The 19,050-nt window shown below is 37.7% G+C and overlaps 1 protein-coding gene across 2 annotated transcripts in view; it reads right to left on the bottom strand.

The window, feature by feature from the left end:
• The window catches only part of PPHLN1 (periphilin 1), a 66,621-nt gene that overhangs the window by 44,750 nt on the left and 2,821 nt on the right, over nucleotides 1-19,050 (bottom strand). The window contains exons 2-5 of one of the 2 annotated variants that reach the window (XM_054178596.1): nucleotides 15,599-15,645; nucleotides 15,301-15,392; nucleotides 12,779-12,958; nucleotides 11,558-11,619 (exon numbers count right to left, since the gene is read on the bottom strand). In XM_054178596.1, the coding sequence (XP_054034571.1) occupies nucleotides 11,558-11,619; nucleotides 12,779-12,958; nucleotides 15,301-15,392; nucleotide 15,599 (335 nt within the window). In that variant the 5' untranslated portion in view covers nucleotides 15,600-15,645. The remainder of the gene's footprint in view (nucleotides 1-11,557; nucleotides 11,620-12,778; nucleotides 12,959-15,300; nucleotides 15,393-15,598; nucleotides 15,646-19,050) is intronic. The other variant, XM_054178597.1, reaches the window with a different exon arrangement.

Genomic DNA, 19,050 nt, shown 5'->3' with positions numbered 1-19,050 from the left:
TTCATTTCATTACTTCATGTTATTTTTTAACAGGACCCTACCTCATACTGAGCACTCAAGCCATCAACTATAGTCAATCTGTTTTGGACAGCACAGCATTTCTGATGTTTTCCATAAATGTAACAAACTACACTGAACAGAACAAAATAAGCATTGTTTTACCTTCTCCCCCCCCTTAAACATTTAAGCTAACATACACCTGCAATTTGGCAATGAAGGACTCAATTCAGCAAAAGCAGTTAAGCACATGCTTCAGATTCCAACACATACTCAAAAGGTTTATTGAGCAGGAACAATATTTGATAGAGATGCAAAATGTTGTGCTTGGCTATGACTTTAAAATAGAACTACTGCCCCTAACAACAAACACAGGATTAATGCCTCATATATAGAATCCCTCTTATCTTTATACTTTGTATTCATACCTCACATTTAATTCTGAAAGCACTGCTTAGCAATATTAGCAGGAAGTATTATTAGCATGTTCAACCTCCACATAACTTGACCATTAAATTCTTACTGAAGTTGATAATCTTGGCTGAGCTCTTGAAATTTTGTAAGTAAACCATACCCTGATATACCCTCCTAAGGAGAACTGAGGGAAGAACATAAGCCTGGAAGTTATTTCAGTTAACCATCAAGTTTCCTAGAGGAATACAAATGCAGTTTGGGCAAAGGTACGGTACAGCTTTCTGCACAGCAGGAGACCAAAAGAACACAACACAGGATGGATTTCAGTTGCCAAAGGATCAGAGACACCACCTTTCCTGAGCCTCCTAGTTCACAAAATGAAATGGTACAGCTTAAGCTACGTAAAACAATAACTATAAAACTGACACCCCAGGTTAAGAGTATAAAAAAAGCAAAATTTACTCACTTGCTGATGTGAAATGCCTGGGAATGGGCATGTACTTCTGCACATGAAAGCACATCACATGCACATCTTTCTTGTTTGGAAGAGGAGTATTAGTTTGCTCTTGTTGAATTCATGCTACTAGGCAACCGTGTACAATACCTCACGCTCACTATTCTCTTGGACTTCTACAACCCAATACAGACATCCACCTAAAAGAAGGACATATTTGTGCACTACACTTTCATGTTCAGCAAGCTGCTACTCTTTTTCCCAAAGGATATTTTCAAAGTTCTTAAACAAAAGAATCCAGAAACCAGGAAATATCTGCTTAAAGGAGCTCTTACGGCTTTTCACTGTTATGCAGCAGAATGCTGTTATTAAGAGAAAGCAATGAGAAGTACACTGTAGCCCTATGCACCAATGTGATCAACTCTTGGTTAACTTTCCAACACCATCAACAAAAACCAGCAAAAGGAAAGAGCAAGTTGTAGAACAGGTTTGTAAGCAGTAATACCCAATGTCAGGAATGCTGACACACAATACCCTTACTATATTTAGTTTTCTTCTCTTTCTGAATCTCTAATGAGATCTATAAATCATAAAAACACTCCATTTTTCTCTGTATCAGGAAAATGCTCCCAAAAATCACTGTATTTTTAATCTTAAAGTGCTATTTAAAGCAATTAGGTCACATAGGTTTCATTTGGATCACTATTACAAAACTGGGGCACAAGTAGACTTCTGTATAGCCAATTTCGACAAAATTTAGCAATGTCTTTATCAAGATAAAAGACATCATATATATGCAAAAAAACACTTTATTGTACTTTTTTTTGTTTTTAAATCTCATTCCTCCCTGTCAAGTACACAGTTCACTCAAAATTGGAAAACCCAGAACCCAGACATTTCCTCTTATATTCAGCCATACAGCTTTATCTGGTTGTTTTATTTATTTATCCAACCTGGTTTATTCTATTCTATTCTATCTTTTGTTTTCCCTAGTTCACTTTTTCATTTTACTTTGATTACAGTTTACAGCCACTGTAACACACTAATATCTCTTGCCCTGCCTCCCCCACACCCCCTCTTCTTTTTTAAGACCATTTCCTATACATTATAAATACCTCTTACTTAAACACAGGGACACATTATGCTACTTGGGTAAATTCCCTATTAAAAGGCCTTTTGCAACCACCTTATGCCTTCACTCACTTCAGTGACTTAGTTAATTTCAGAGAGTAGCTCCACAAGTCACACTGATACAAAGTGGTGCTGGTGCAATCCTCATCATCTTAACCTTCCCGGAATCCCCATTTCCACTCCTTGCCTAACCTGGCATTGATATTTTCTCTCAGAGAATTGAATTGGTAGATAAATTATTTAATTGACTGTGGTGGATTATTATGCAGGGCCAGCTCACTAAAATGTACTAACACCTAAAGCAGTATTAAGGAAAAAGGAGGACTGGAATGATACCAGCTCAGATAGGTTTAACTTGATGTGGAAACAGATTTTTACTGCAAAAGATCCATCTCCTTGCAACATTCATGACTTTAATTATTTCTGATAAATAAAACATGTCCCTTGGCAGAATTTTAGAGTGAAGTTAACATCAGTAAGACTCAAAGAAGCAATACATTTTGTTCTTCAAGAAATAACAGATATGCATATCTCACCAACACTGAAAATACAACATTCTGGCTGTGAATAATAAATGTAGAGTCAAAGATTAATTTTTAAACAGAATACTGTTTACTAGAGACATGTTTTAGTAAAGAAGAAAACTAACAGTATCTGAAGCGGTTGCTTAAGAAAGTTAATTCATTGTTTTGTCATCTCAACCTCCTCTGTTAACAATCTTTTTGTCACAAAATTCTAAAAAGCACAATCTGAGCTTGCTACCTCTTCAAACCTCAATTGGTTTGCCCCTCTACTCCACTCTGGTGAGACCCCACGTGGAGTACTATGTTCAGCTCTGAAGTTCTCAGTACAAAAGATCAACCTGTGGGAGTGGGTCTAGAAGAGGTCCACAAAAATAATGAGAGGGATGCAACACCTCTCTATGAGGAATGCATGAGGGAGTTGGGAGTTTTTCAGCCTGAAGAAGATAAGGCTCTGGAGAGAACTTCCTGTAATGGAAGGACAAAGGTAATAGCTTTAAACTAAAAGATGGCAGATTTAGACTACATCTAAGGAAGGAGAGTTTTTGGGTTTTGTGTGTGTGTGTGTTTTTGTTTTGTTTTTTAACAATGGTGTTTGAAACAATGGAACAGGTTGTCCAGAGAGGTGGCAGATGCTCCATCCCTGAAAACATTCCAAATATAGGTGGACTGGGCTCTGAGCAACCTGATCAAGTTGAAGATGTCCCCACTCACAGCAGGGAGTTTGGACTACATGACCTTTAAAGATCCCTTCCAACCTAAATGTTCTATGATTCTCTAAGTCAACACATTAAAATACCTTTTCCTTTCTACTTGCAAATGCATAAATACACTCTCAAACATTGTTTCCAAAAAGGTTAGGCACACTAGACCTCACTTAACATACATAACTGTTGAAAGACAGATTTCAAAAGAGAAAGACGTTCCCATAGCTTGCTGACAAAACAGTGTTGTGCACCATGGCATCAATATTCAGTTCCACTTCAACAAAGGCATTTGTTATCAACTCACAAACTAATACTACAAGCTTCATATACAAGAGAAAGAACCATGTATTGTTATGCAACTATATATAATGAACAAATGTCAAGACTAACATTATTAAGAACTTGTCCATGTGCAAAAATAGCATCACCTCTTAAAAATGATACTAATTCCAGGAGAAATGTTTTATTGATAGAGACTTTTCCTCAGATGTAGATCATAACACACTCAAACACAGCAGCAGGTGGAAATGGCATATCAAACATCATCTTTGCAGTCAAATACTTAACAAAATGATTCCTATATTGTCAATAGCACCAAACATTTTCCTCTCCTTTACTGTATCCTATATCCACTCTCAATGAGAATTCCCCGGAATGTTTGGTATATTTGAAACATAACAAACAGAACTTATCTTCCCAAGGGAAATTATGTAAAAGTCCTCTGTGATGATGCTCCCCATCCTGAGAAAGCCATGACTACACTCAAAAACATTTCATTGGCTGGTCGTTGTAATCATTTGGACTCTCAGAGAGACTCCGTTCTGTTTCCCTTCCCCCCCTGTTTCTCAGTACCTAACTGTTTTTCAACATGTTTGTTAGAAAAATTTTCCAGAATAATCAAGTGCTACCCATGGGTGTTTGCCTCATTATTTCTCAGTACAGCATTAACTTGCTGTTTTGATACCATCCACCACTCAATTTTAATGCCAGCTATAAAACTACACCAGACAAGCCTGCCGAGGTGTTAGACAAGATCTTGCAAAGTGAAGGCACTGAATCTCATCTTTAAGCATTATACCTTATCATATATTGTAAACAGAGGGTCTCCTTATGGTTTATTAGCTTTATGTAAACATCACTGATAAGAAGAAAATAACAATGTTCCTAAAATGTGACTCAGTTTTAATAAACCCATGTTACTACAAAATCTGAGTTGGCACATGCTACCAAATTTTTCCTTACATGTACACAGCATACTAATAGTTGCAGTAAACAGTTTTCATGTAATAGCCACTGTTAAAAAAAATATAATGACACCAATGTCATTTGACAATTTAGCTGCAGTAGGAAACACATGTACAGGTAAAAAGCCACAGATTCTTAAAATATGACATAGCTTTAGATAAAAAACAACTCTGATAAACACATGATAACAGTTGAGAACTGCCATGATAAGAACTGGTTTCTGCTACCAAATTTGGTATATTTACTGCTTACTACTTAAAAGTCAATTTACTACTTAAGTGTTCCTTATTCAACCATAATTCAGTTTAAGTTATTAAGATGATCAAAATGTTCTTTGTAAATACCTAAAGCATGATTTGTCAATCCTTTTGAGGACACACACAGACCATATTTAAATGCAATTGAAACATTTCAAAAGACCAAAGCATAAGAAATGCACACAGAATCAGACTGAAAACTGTAACTGTTCTTCAAAAACAAGCTTACCCAGTTTTCTCTTATGGCTCTCAGTAGGAGTTAAAGCCAAGATTTAGAATCCTTCTACACTTTACATAATTGCAAAGCCAAGATTTAGAATCCTTCTACACTTTACATAATTGCAAAGCCCTACTGCATGAGCTTGTGTATTTACAAGCTCAGTAGGAAAAAAAATTAAATAATAAGGTAGTGGGCAGTTCTACTGATTTGACAATTCCCTTGTGTAAGACATTTTGAAATGTTTTGATTAGAAAAAACAAAGCTTCCAATATGAAATGGAACCATCAGAACTCCCTGAAACCAGCAAGTCAAAGGAGTCTCCCACCAGCTAGGAAGAAAAAAGGAGGGGGTTAAAAAAAAAAAAACCAAACAAAAAACACACCAACACACCATAGCTCAGACTCATGCCAGAGAATGCAGAGTCCTGGCTAAACGGCAGGAATACTGCCACTGACCTCAGAAGGTCATCAGGAGAAACAATTAAGAGAAAAAGAAATTAAAACATCAATACAGCATACATTATGACTTTGAAGTTTCAGCTCCTTCCCCTCAACCTAAAATCAAAACTATGTAAGCAATTAAATCAGAGTTCCATGAGACACTCCAGCAGCAAGCAAATTCTGAAAGCAAACTTTTTTTCTTAGAATTGGAATGAGAAATGCTGCGAGGAAATAAAACGGGCCCTCCAAAAAGATCACTCACAGTCAATCACTATGCAAATAAAAACATTTAAAAATTAAAATAAAATCACTGAACAACCAGCTGCCAGTGAAAGCAACATTCACCTTACAGAATAACCCTAAAACTAGCTGAAACGTGCAAAAAAATGCAGTTGAAAGTGAGGACCTCTTTCCATATTTTTGCATTATAGAGCAGCAGCAAAACAATTCTACAACAGAAGTCCTGCTCATCAGTCTCTTCTTTCTCCCCCATTCCTTCAAGTGACAAACACTTCAGGAGACTGACAGCAGTCTGGCTCTGAATGAAATTTCTAGTGTAATCCCAGAGTCCCACCAACTTCAGTAAAAGCTGAAACTCAGTTTGACATAATATTCTTAGAGGGAAAAGAGTCAATGCTCTAGTTTCAAGTCTCTAAGTTAAGGAAAGAGACGCATTACAGTAACAAAATCAGACTTGTCTGAAATGAGGTGGGTTTTTTTCCACTTTCAATTGCAATGACCTGCAATAGCAGATAGTTTTGAACTGTTCTTAATCATATATAGTAGAGGGCAATTTTAAAATGCTAAGTGGTATCTGCATGAAAAGATCTTAGTTCTTAGAACTTATCACAAATAAAACCACATGTCCCAAAGGAACCCAAAACATTAGTAATACAATTAAACACAGAAAATTTGGCCAACTAAGAGAAGTAAAATTATAAACCATAAATCTCTGTTTCCAAAGTGTTTGTCCCAAGCACAAAAGAGCCAAAGAAATGGTGGAGCAGAAAACTACTCTCAAAGAAAATGCAGCAACTACTGAATCAGTAAGCCTGCTGCATAGGACACTTAGTGTAATATGAAGTCATTAAGTATTTAGTGTAAAACAGAATCTACTTTTAAGTTATCTATTACCTTCTTCCAAAAAGTTCTAACTCCTCTCTGCACTCACCAAAAATATAAGTCAAGGTAAACTAATTTAGCTAGCAGCCCAATACAATGGGTCTTCTGAACTGAAGATTTCAACAGACAAGTCCTTGCCTGGAGTTATAGACAGATACAATAGCTCACTGTGTTATAGGAAAACTGCAATTTTGTGTGTAAATAAACAAGTTATTCTAGTAGTTTGTGTGACTACCCGAGAAGTGTCATGTTCATTTATTTAAAAGGCATGTGTTAATGAATATGATTAGAACTCTGCTTATCAATCTTTGTCAAAAGAGAAACCATTTTCTTTGGGAGAGTGCCATATTTATTCCCCCACACACATTTATTTAATAAAGAATGCAGTTCTTGCATGGTGTCCCTTATGATCTGTCAAATACTGCAACAGAAAAGTAGGCTTACTTCTATTTTTACTACCATCTCATAAATCCCTTTGGCTAAGTTTCACTTCTACAAGCAAGACAAAGATCAACTTACATTACAAGAAAATTTAAATCCAAAACCTGCAGACCTCCCACAATACAATACACTGCTTTAAATTAGTATAAAGTATTTGAACAAGTTTTAATGTTTTCATTCATTAAAACATATATACAGCGCTGGTGGGAAAGAAACCTCACACAACAAGCCACCTCCTGTAATTCAAAGGTAACTGCACAGTGATAATGAAGATAACTGCCTTGGCCGATGACATGTTTGAACTCTCAACATTAAATCCTGCCTTATCAAGAGAAAAGTTAGTGACACTTAATGTCTATCTGGAGACTCACTCAATTTTTTTTTGTTTTGTTTAAAATACCTATTCCTGCCAAATATCAATTCTCTTCTTTCCATACAGTCTTCAGACCAGCCCTCAAGAACATTTTGCCCTGCATGTTTCTGTCCTCTAGAACATACTGCACCTACAAGGGGTTAATCACAAAGTGGAAACGTAGTTCAAGCAAAGATCTGAAAGGCATGATTCTTGGGCTTCTATCCTCCACTTTCCTACCAATTTTCTCCTCAGCCTTTGGTAAACACAATCTCACTGAGAAGGTTTGTGTATTTATAAAAACTGTGATGTATTATCTTTTACTACCATGCAGATGTGACTGTAAATGTGTCAGAAAGACAAATAAGTCTCAGAGGAATGGCAATGTGCCATTGAATTAAAAGGTGTCCAAAACAAAACAGAGAACTGTCTGAGGAATCATAGTTGCTCTCACATATCACCGATTGTTTAAAATTAAGTTTCAACACTGTCAGTTTCATTTCCAGCATCCAAATTACTGTATTAATTCTGCTTATTAAAGATTGGACTAAGACTACTTCCTAATTTCAAACAGGACATAGAGGGGGGAAACACACCAACAACCAATAAATAACACACATTGCAGCAGCAAGTTTTCTTCATTAAGAAATTAAAACTTGCATCCACAACTCGAGAGAGGATGTTCAAAATGTCCTATGCAAGACACTTCTCAGGAATCTGTATTAATTACATGAACCAACATTACTACTGATGCAGAGCACTTTGTCTACAAATACGGCAATCCTTGTTTTACAAAAATTTGGACCTCAGGTAATTTTAAGGATCAAATTTAATGCACATATAGCTGGGATTTACAAGTGCGTCATTTGGTAATTTACCGCTTTGAAGATGAGTCTTACCCATCTTAAGATGCCAAGTTTCACCTATTTCACATCTTATGAAAAAGATGACTGAAAAAAAATGAAGTAATACTCTGTGCACTTAGAAGGATTAAAACATGGTAAGACTAAAGTGAATCTTCTAAAGCATTTCATGCAGAAAAATGACTTTACAAAAAGCCAACTAGTTCGCAAAATCCATTGCTATGATGGCCATACAGAAGTACTGTGTAAAACTGGAGTTCTTCAACATGTAACAGCCTTGTAACTTAAAAAATAATTAAAAAAAACCCTACATGCATAAAATAATTCAATTGCTTTGAATAACTGGGTTTGATATATCACTAAAGACAAGTAGCAACACAGCCTCAGAAGTAAGCAACATCCGTAAAAGATGACCATAGAAAGAAGTTATGCAATCTCTGCTCCTCTGATACATTCCAAGTTTCACAATTTTCACAGCATCAGCCACCAAGATATTAGAACTGTCACCATGTGTGCAGAAAATTGGTCTCCAAACTAGGAGATTCTGCTTTGATATGTATGTCTTTATATGTGCCAACTAGACTTGAGCCAAGTGGTACTTCAAACCAGGCTGTGACACAAGGCACATGAGGTTCCTGGAGTTCAGAAATCTAGCAAGAATCCCTTAGGTCAGAACAAGAGAAAAAGGGTTGGGACCTCATTTTGACATCTATGCCCAGCACAGTCTCTGAATTACTTCATTTTTTCACATATAAAATATGCCATTACTGTAAAGTCATGGCCAGGATGACAGCTGTTCACTGAGCATAGTATAAAACAGGGCTAAAAACTTCCAAGTAATGAGTGGTTCAGAAAAGAGCAGAATGATCCAGTAATAGTTCACTCAGTGGCAGACTACTGGCAAATGATAGCTGCTTTGAAACTGGAGCCTAACTCCCTAAGGAGAAAGAAGGCAAGAAAAAACCCACAGCTACTCCAAGACAAGCAACATCAACAACCCTCTCATCACAGAGAGAATTACTGCAGCTCAGTGGACACATCACAGCTCAAGTAACACAGCTTCAGCAACTGCTTACTTAGCAGCAACTTCCTACTTTTAAGAAAAAGGCAGGAAGCATTTAAAAAAAAAAATCCACAAAGAAACAATAGAAGCAACACCATCAACAACAAAACCAGTAAAATCTAACAGCTGGTTTCTTGAGCATTGGAAGCATTCACTCTCCAAAACTGTGCATCATTGAAGGGTTTTTGATATTCCAGATAAGCAGCTTCTTTTACTTTGTGAAAGTCTCAAACAATGTTTTCCAGCACTCCAAATAAAGACAGAAGGAATAAAAAGAATAAGAGATCAGAAACTACTTTTTGTCAGTTACACTGCCCAAAAGCAAAGGAGAAAAATGTGAATGATTAATGTTTAAGAACTATTAAACATAATATGGGCAACAACTTATTAGAGCATATTTTTAGCTGCTGCATTAGTTTAGGAAAAAAGAACAACAACAAAAAAAATCAAGAAAACTGGTTCTTTTTGTCAATAAAAGCTATTACTTCTAGAATTTTGTGTCACTGCACAGACTACAAAAACTCATTAACTTTACAAGTCTCTTGAGTGTTTACAGCTTCACAAAGCTAAATCTGTACTGTGCTTTAGCCATATTCCATGCAATTTTTTAAGGTTAATTTAACCAGAAATACTTTTTAAGTTTCCCTCTACCAGCACATAGAAAAAAAACAAAATTCAGAAGTACTCCAGAAGAGTTTACCCAAAACAACTTCCAGCATATCCAAAGAGAAAGCATTTTTGCATGTATTAATTTAATTCAAGGATTTTTACATCCAAGTTAACTGTTCCTGTGCACTTCTGTACAATCAGGTTCCTGACAGGCTAAAGCAAATCTACGTTAAAAATATCTACATAATTTAACAGCAAATACATTCCTATAGCCTCAACTGAACCAAGCATCCCTATGAAGTTCCTCCACACCGTTACCACAGTTGTGTAATGGTCACATATTTTGAAATACATATTCTGAAATACAGCAAATGGGACTTTTACCTATCGTGCAACACATTTTTGAAGCTGACATTTCATCCTCCCATCTTGAGTGGAGTAAGTCCAGACACATTTAAGACAATACTTTTGACCACTGGGTGCCACTCTTGTTCTGTCTAACAAATTGCCCTGCACTAACTCAGTCTTTGCATGTTTTGGGGATTTTGTTGTTTGTTTGCAGCTTTAAACAACTCTGATTCTTCTAAAGTAGAAGGAAAAGATGGAAGAATTCTTACACAAGTTTCTATAAAACACTTGCTACTTTTCTAAACTCTTTACTGTTGCTTCTAGGCCCAAGAATGCAATTTTGAGAAGTGTAGTGTAGTGCACAGATCCTACGGCACATGAAGGATTTTTATTTTATGGTGAAGTTCTGTAATAACCTACTGCTCGGTCTAAACCATCACACTCAAAAGGATAAATATTGCAACCATGTGGCAACTTTTCTAAACTGACCAGGCATCTACAGCTAGCTTGGTTTACTTTCATTGCTCTTTGTATGATACAGCCACAGTTCAATATAAATAGCAGTAACAAAGAATTACTCTACATGGAACAAGATATTTATAAATGACACCAGAATTCAGTACATGGAAATACAGGCATGGTATAATAGCAGACACCCTGAGATGTGGAAACATAGAATATGGCATATAAAAGCACAGCCATGAGATTCTTAAATTAGACTAAATATTGAAATTATGCTAACAGTTAACTCTTGTCTAAATATTTAAGGTGAATTTCATCCTTGCCCATAAATTTTGAGTGTAAAACTATCCTGTGCACTTTGTCTTACCAAACATCATCACAGGCGTATGTGTGTTAGAGCTTTACTCTTTAACGCTATTCCTTACATTTCATAGATGGGAACTTGAGGTACTAGTTGTCAGCCCAGCTGAGAAAATAGGGAGGTCAGAAAAAGGCTATAGTAAACTTCATAATCCCATTAATCCAGCCCAGCAACCCTTAAAACAGTAGTGGTGTCTGTGCACTGTATTGTGGCATGAAGGTACTACAGTCACTGAAGCAACTATTACACCTAAGAGTTCTCATTAACTTCAACTGCGACAGGAGATCCACTAAATTACACATGGTACCAAGCTGACATCCTGAAGATGCTATCATTATGCCTCCCATCTTTATTAAACAAATACTGCCATAGCCATTTTAATTTCTTTGATTTGTATTTCAAACAACACAACCAGAAACCATCTTTTACTTCAACAAATGTCCTTTTCCACACTCACTGCTCCACTCCACAACTGTTTGGATAACAATGGAAAAAATCCCTAAATAGTCCCAGTTTATGCACAGCACCACGATGAAGTCTTATAAAATACCTGTATTCAGGATGCCGACTTAGAGAATGATCATCCCGTGGCCACCTGTATCCTGATTCATCCTGCAAAACACACATGCAAAACACCTGTGAGATATGTATCTCAACATCAGACATCAGGCATTTATTTACTGCAAAATGAAAGTATTTAGTAAGAGAAAAGAAAGTATTCATCATTCACAGCAAGGTTCCGCTGAGGTTTTTTTCTCACTTTATCCCATTACTCTTGTTTTCTTCCCCTAGCAATACTAAAAAGAGCAACTTTGCAATACTGTATGAAACACAAACAGCAACAATCTCCAAACTACATACACAGGCCCTGACTTCAAAAAGACAATTTTCCTCACTCAAATGTCACCAATAGCTTGAAATCACAGAATTTCAAGCAGGTGGGTTGGAGGAAGCAACAGTAATGACTTTACAAAGGGACCAGAAATTTTTTACTTACATGTAGCTACTGGGGGAGGGGGGGGAACAACAAACAAGATTCAACATCAAGAGAGAAGTTAAATTCCTGAATAAATGTGTGAATTGAAAGGATAAGTAGACAACATTCACAGAATGCTAAGGGTTGGAAGGGATCTCCTGAGATCATTGAGTCCAAGTGTCTCCCCATGTTGAGGTAGATCCTCCTGTCCTCTAGCTTATACCCACTGTTCCTCGTCATATCACTGACCACCAAACTAAGACTGGCATCTTCATTTTGACACTTACCCCTCAAGTACTTGTTAAATAGAAAGCTTTTGCAATCATTCTATTCATCCAGGTAACTTTGCACTCCACTACAGGGCCAGAGCATGGTTTGGGTTGGAAGGGACCTCTGAAGGACATCTAGTCCAACCCACCCTGGGTAAGCAGGGACATCCTCAACTAGATCAGGTTGCCCAGAGTCCCGTCAAGCCTCAGAGGACTTAGGGGCACTTGTGTTTTCTCAGTTCATACTCTGAGCTTTCCACTATGACGGACAAGGGCTCTTTTCTAAGTCAACAGAGCAGCTAGGACCATAAGCAGCAGCAAATAGATATTACCATATAATCAAAAGCCTCAGAAGCAAAATAACAGCAAAAAAAGCACCAAGTATCAAAACCAGAATGTTTTTTTTTCTATTCATTCTATTTCAGTTTATGAGAACAGTACTAATAGCAATGCTCTGTCTGAAATAATATTTCCATCATTTGGTATTCAAGCATTAATGAGAAGATAAAGATGGGAGTACAACCACCTTACGTACGCCTCGATGTGGTGGGCCACTTCTTCGGTCATGGGCGAAACTGCGACCCCCTTCATAGTCTCTGTACTCAGAATAATTGTAATCGTCATACCGACTGTAATTCCCATCCACAGGTCTTTCAAACAGTGGTGGTTTCTTGGGCACAACATTTACTACTCTATGATAATCATCCTAAAACACAAAACAAAATCATATTGCTTTTAACAGTTGGAAATCTGCAGTGAACACACAGAAGTAAAACCAACACGTAACCTCTAAGCATGGAACTATATAATAATCTTAAAGCTGAAACAGCACAAGGGAACAACAATCATTACAAATCACGCCAGTTCAATAGCAGAATAACTTCTTAACCCTATTTGGACACCATTCAGATGCAATCCTTATCCACTACAGGTTTAATGATAGAGGGAAAATTTTCAACATAGTTGAAGTTTATTTTGAACTTCAAGCAGCAGCATTAACTACTTTCTAAGCATCTGCTACTTTCTATTTCGAGCATCACCTACATGTATTTCTCAGAGACTTCTACATATCTTAGGAATGCAATAGTTACACCTGTAATGGCTGTAAAACAAATGTCAGTAATACCCTCCACACTGTGGAGAATATAGAGAAGACAGTCATTGCTTTCACAATCTGAACAGATAAGCACCTTCTCAATACAGTGCAGTAAGCGATCTGAGGATTCAAGTAACAGAGACAGTTTTAACACTCTTAGTTTTTCTTTTAAGTCAAGTTTTGGATAGCTTTTTGCTATCATGCAAAATTCATTTATTGTATCTCCTCCAAATGAAATGTCATACTCCATTTAGCAATTAAAAGAATCCTTTATCAAATGCAAATTGCACAATAGCAAAGGGTACAAATTAAGTTTTCTAGAACCAAGTGTTGTATAAACCAACAGCAAATAAAAAGCAAACAAAAATATGAATGCAAGACTTTGTATTTTAAGTCTTCCTCACTTCATAAGGTATTTTTCCTACGTGTCTTGAAAACACAAGCTATAAATGCAGAGCCTTGAGTTAGCCTATGCAATTTGGAGGAGGGGAAAGATACTCAAACTACTTTTTAACAGCAGAAGTTACAACCTAATGTACCAATAGCTTTTGTGGAAAACAATACTGAATTCAGAAACTACCATACAAAAAAAACCTTAAGTTCTGAATTCAGAGATCACCCAACAAATTCACTAGAGGGCAATCCAAAGCCAGTCTACAGCCATACCAATGCAAAGCAGAATCTACATATACAATGACACAGAGACAATGCTTGATCTACCCTACCTCATGGAACATTCCCAGCACATTTTTTGGGGTGCCTTTTTTTTGGTGTCTTACACAGATGTGTTCTGAAGCTAAAAGACAACTGCTCCATGCTTTAACCTCACAAAGTCTCTATCAGATAACTATACTGACATACAGAAGAATAATTACATGAAATCTGAGGGCGTGCCCACTTAACAGTTATTTGTGCAAGTACTTGCAACTTCATGTTGTTGACCAGGATGTGAAAGCTGTTTCTGCTACAATCTGTACTTGATACATAATGAGCATCTAGTTTAGACTGGGACAAGTCACTTGCTCTCTCAAACAAGAGATGTTTCGTGCTCAGTTCCAACATATTAACCTATTGGCAAATACTAAGCACATGCATGGATTTAATACGTAATTTTTACTAGATAGGACATGAGAATACACAGAATAAACCAGGTTGGAAGAGACCTTCAAGATCATCGTGTCCAACCCATCAACCAATCCAACACCACCCAAACAACTAACCCATGGCACCAAGCACCCCATCAAGTCTTCTCCTGAAAACCTCCAGTGATGGCGACTCCCCAGGCAGCCCATTCCAATGGGCAATCACTCACTCTGTATAGAACTTTTTCCTAACATCTAGCCTGAACCTCCCCTGGCGCAGCCTGAGACTGTGTCCTCTTGTCCTGGTACTGGCCGCCTGGGAGAAGAGACCAACATCCGTCTGTCTACAACCTCCCTTCAGGTAGTTGTAGACAGCAATAAGGTCACCCCTGAGTCTCCTCTTCTCCAGGCTAAGCAACTCCAGCTCCCTCAGCCTCTCCTCGTAGGGCTTATGTTCCAAACCCCTCACCAACTTTGTTGCTCTTCTCTGGACTCGTTCCAGCAAGTCAACATCCTTCCTAAACTGAGGGGCCCAGAACTGGACACAGTACTCGAGGTGCGGCCTAACCAGTGCAGTGTACAGGGGCAGAATGATCTCCCTGCTCCTGCTGGCCACACTGTTCCTGATGCAGGCCAGGATGCCATTGGCCCTCTTAGCTGCCTGGGCACACTGCAGGCTCATGTTCAGTCTACCGTCAACCAGCACCCCCAGGTCCCTCTCTGCCTGGCTGTTCTCCAGCCACTCTGAGAAAATAACAGAATTTAGGGTGTATTACAAACTTAACAGAAGTGCATAAATGCAGCCCTATGGCACACATCATGGTGTAAAGATACAGTGTAAAGGTATAATGCAGAATACCATACACTTACATCAGGATGAACCCTTGGAGGGAGACGTTCTCTCGGAACTCTTTCATAGTCATACCGCCCTTCAGACCACATTTCATCTCTTCGATATGCCACTAAACACCATAAAATTCCAATTAGCCGAGACCAGAAGGAGAGACATACCATTATCTACTTTCACAAAATAAAACCACAACTGGAAATAGGCCTGGCAGGCAGCTTGTTAAGTATCAACACGGCAAAAGAGTTTATTAGCTGCAGACAGAGGTAGGACTAAGCCACATATATATTATTATAAAAAACAATTAACTCACATACTTACTTTTCTATCAGTTTTAACAGCTCTGGTTTTGAAGATCCATTCAATTAACCTACGAAAAAAACTGGAATCAGCAAAAAAAAAAAAAAAAGGCACATATATTCATAACTAAATTTTCTCCTGAGACATTTTAAATCTATATATTTCAACCATATGAATGAATACAGAGTTAATTTCCTACACTCTATTGAGAAAGAATATGAACTACTCAGCTGAATTCACAAAAAACAAAAAACTTCCCATGACAAATTATTACACATAAAACAGTCTAAGGAATTCCAGAATTTTGTTTCCCTTTTACCATCTGCTTTCTTAAAAACACTCAGAAAAATATTAAATATGTTTACTTAATGTTTATCTGCCTTTCAACACCATTAAGTAGAGAAAAATAATGCAGTCGCCAGAAAAGTTCTGTTTAACAAATGCTTTTTATTTGGTAGCTGATGAAGTAGTTCTTTCCTCAACTGTAATAATCCTTTGTGCTTGGCAGATTTTGGCCCTACCACTGCTGCAGATGAACCAGAGTATCTTCTTAAAACTTTGTTCCAGTTTAGAACAGACTTGACCTTAAGTACATTCCAGGACCAAGATAAAGGACTAGTCTGATGTAGCACAGATCAAAGATCAAAAGCTGATTACACCAAGACTTTGACTGGTTCTGATTTTGGCAAGGATAAAAGCTAGCAGGCCTACTGTCCCTGCTTTTGCCAGTGTACTCCACATAACAGTTATTAATTCTGAAGCCACTATTAGTACAGTATATTCAACAGAAGCACCGTCCTGGCACTTTCACAGTTAACTGTCGCAACTTTTCTTCATTCTCTAGTTCAGACTTTTACTAAAGCCTAAAAAAATTCTTATCAGCTGCTACACTGCCCTCTTTTTCCCACATCACCAGAAGGACACTCTACCTGCTCTTACACTGTCCACACACTCCACTTTTTTTTGTATCTGTGTTTTACAGGTACAAGGATGGACAGAAATAGCTGAGGCAAGACAACATCATTACACTGAAATGGTGTCATGCTCTCTCTCCTAAAACACTTTGCTGTCAGTCCCTCATGCCCAGCACTTGACCCACAGTGGACCATTCCTTCTGCCCATACCCACTGGACAGCTCTTCAGTGTCCCACTGGCACCTACTCCTACCCCTGCTTGCTACAGCTCACCCACCTCTCACACACTATTGGCTTTGGTACATGATGGCAAGCCTCACTTGGTTTTTAGACCAAGAGCAAATACCTGAAGCTGGACACAGATATGTTTTTTAAGCAGGTATTTTGCATTTTGACAAATATAGGAGCATTTGTGCCCTTCTGCCTGCAGCAGTAACTGAAAATATTAACTGAACACAACATTAAAAAAAAAATAAAAAATTTCAGGTTAAGTGCTTGAAGCCAAGTGTAAGCTTACACATCATGCTACCCTGTCACTCAAGCCGCTTCCAACATCCCAACACACTCCACTATCAGGCACTGTCATGGATGAGTATTTTAGCATCCTGCTCTGTTTGTCACAAAATGAGCAATCATAGATTTTACACAACTCTGACACAGCAACAATTCAAGATTTATTAACACTTAATCAGAAGATCAGTATGAATTATTTAAGCAATACTTAATCATCAGAGTGGTTTAATGAATTTTACTATACTGAACACAGTGACTTACACCTAAGGATTTAGAAATGGCAAAATTCACTTGAGATGATGAAGTCTCCTACGCCAAATCACAGCCACATACACACACAGAGATTCAATGGTTAGCACACACACAGTTATACAGAGCTCAACATACACCTATAGATATAGAGGTCAACCTGTTTGCAGCTTGTAACGTATTATTGGTACCAAATGATCTTTGAAATTTCACAAAATCCAGTTGCAGTGAATTACTATTCCTTTTAGTCAGCATTTGTCAGCAGACAATCTTTGAACTCTTTCTTGTAATCACACAGACTACCTTGGAAATCCTGGCAAAATCTGCTTCAAGAAGCATCCCAACTTGGGTGGAGGACACAGGAGGAAGATACAGAGTCAGAGCCTGCTGCAAGCCTGGAGAGCTCCACAGGTCCCACTTAGGACTCTCATTTACAGGATCTTAAGATGATTTGACTTTGGACAGTATTTTTTTTCATTTGACAAAAATTCTTGGCTCGTTGCACAGCAGGTTACAATGCATGCAGCAGAAGCTTGTCAAGGAACTGGAGTTTCAGATACACCTAGGGAGTACCAAATTGTACCCAGTCACTGCACTTACAGCCAAGACAAAAACACGTCATTGGCTGGTTCTGACATCACAGCGGACTCCAGGCGGTCTGTACCACCACACAACCACGTTCATGTACATGCTCTGGTATATTATCAGGCAACAAGGCTGATAAAAAACACAGCCATTTTGATCACTGTTGATGGACCTCACTGAATCTAGCAAGAATTGTCACCAGGCTTTCGACAAAACAAGAACACAAGCTGAAAAAAAGACAGAGATACAACAGACTAAACAGAAATAAAAACTACACAATTACATCAGACAAGAAGTATGGAGGTGGTAGAAAATTCTCAAAAATGACAGTATTTTGCATTCAGAAGAATGAAATTAAGGAAATTAGTCACATACAATCAGCTATTGAGTACATTGCTAAAAACACTGGCAAGATAAAAATGTAGAACAGTAATTTTGTATAGAAGACTAAACAGACAAATTTTAGCTGGGACCAAGGAGACTTAAACTAAACATTTAGAGGTAGGGAAAATGCATTACCAAGCATCTTAGAATCATAGAATTATAAAACTACTTTGGTTGGAATAGATTTTAAGATTATCAAGTTCAACCATTAACCCAGCACTGCCAAATCACCACTAAACCACATCCCTCAGCATCATGTTTATACATATTTTTAATAACTCCAGGGATGGTGGCTCTACCACTTCCCTAGGGAGCCTGTTCCAAGACTTTTACAACTCTTGTTGAATACATTTCATTTGTTTATCGGGGGGGGGGGGGGGGGGGGGGGGGGGGTGGAATTCAATTTCTTACATGATGTGACTTAACACATCTTTAATAATAATCATGAAGAGACTAAAGTCTTAGCATCAATATGAGAAGACTTCATTAACAAGGATTCAAGAGATCAAACCTCAAGTTCACTACACTGTATTCAGATCAATCTGTTCTCAGTACAAAGTTCTAAAACAAAAATTTTAAATAAAAAAAAAAATTTCACACCTGATATCATTATCACACTATTTTCTATTAGTGTATACCACCAGACGCAGCTGATGACATGTAATCGCTTGTTGTAATAAACAACCTCTTCCTACTGTTCATCTGAGGTGACTGCTTTCCCCAAAGCAAGGTTTTTATCTCAAATAAAGATACTGCAGCATATGCAGAAGCCATTCTATTAACAAAGTGCAAGCTGCTCCACTGTGGCCAGCTGCCAAGAATGACTTT

Source organism: Dryobates pubescens, chromosome Z (genome assembly GCF_014839835.1).
Source record: "Dryobates pubescens isolate bDryPub1 chromosome Z, bDryPub1.pri, whole genome shotgun sequence".
NCBI lineage: Eukaryota > Metazoa > Chordata > Aves > Piciformes > Picidae > Dryobates > Dryobates pubescens.
Note: the sequence above shows the minus strand (reverse complement) of the source record. Positions and strands in the feature narration are given on the sequence as shown.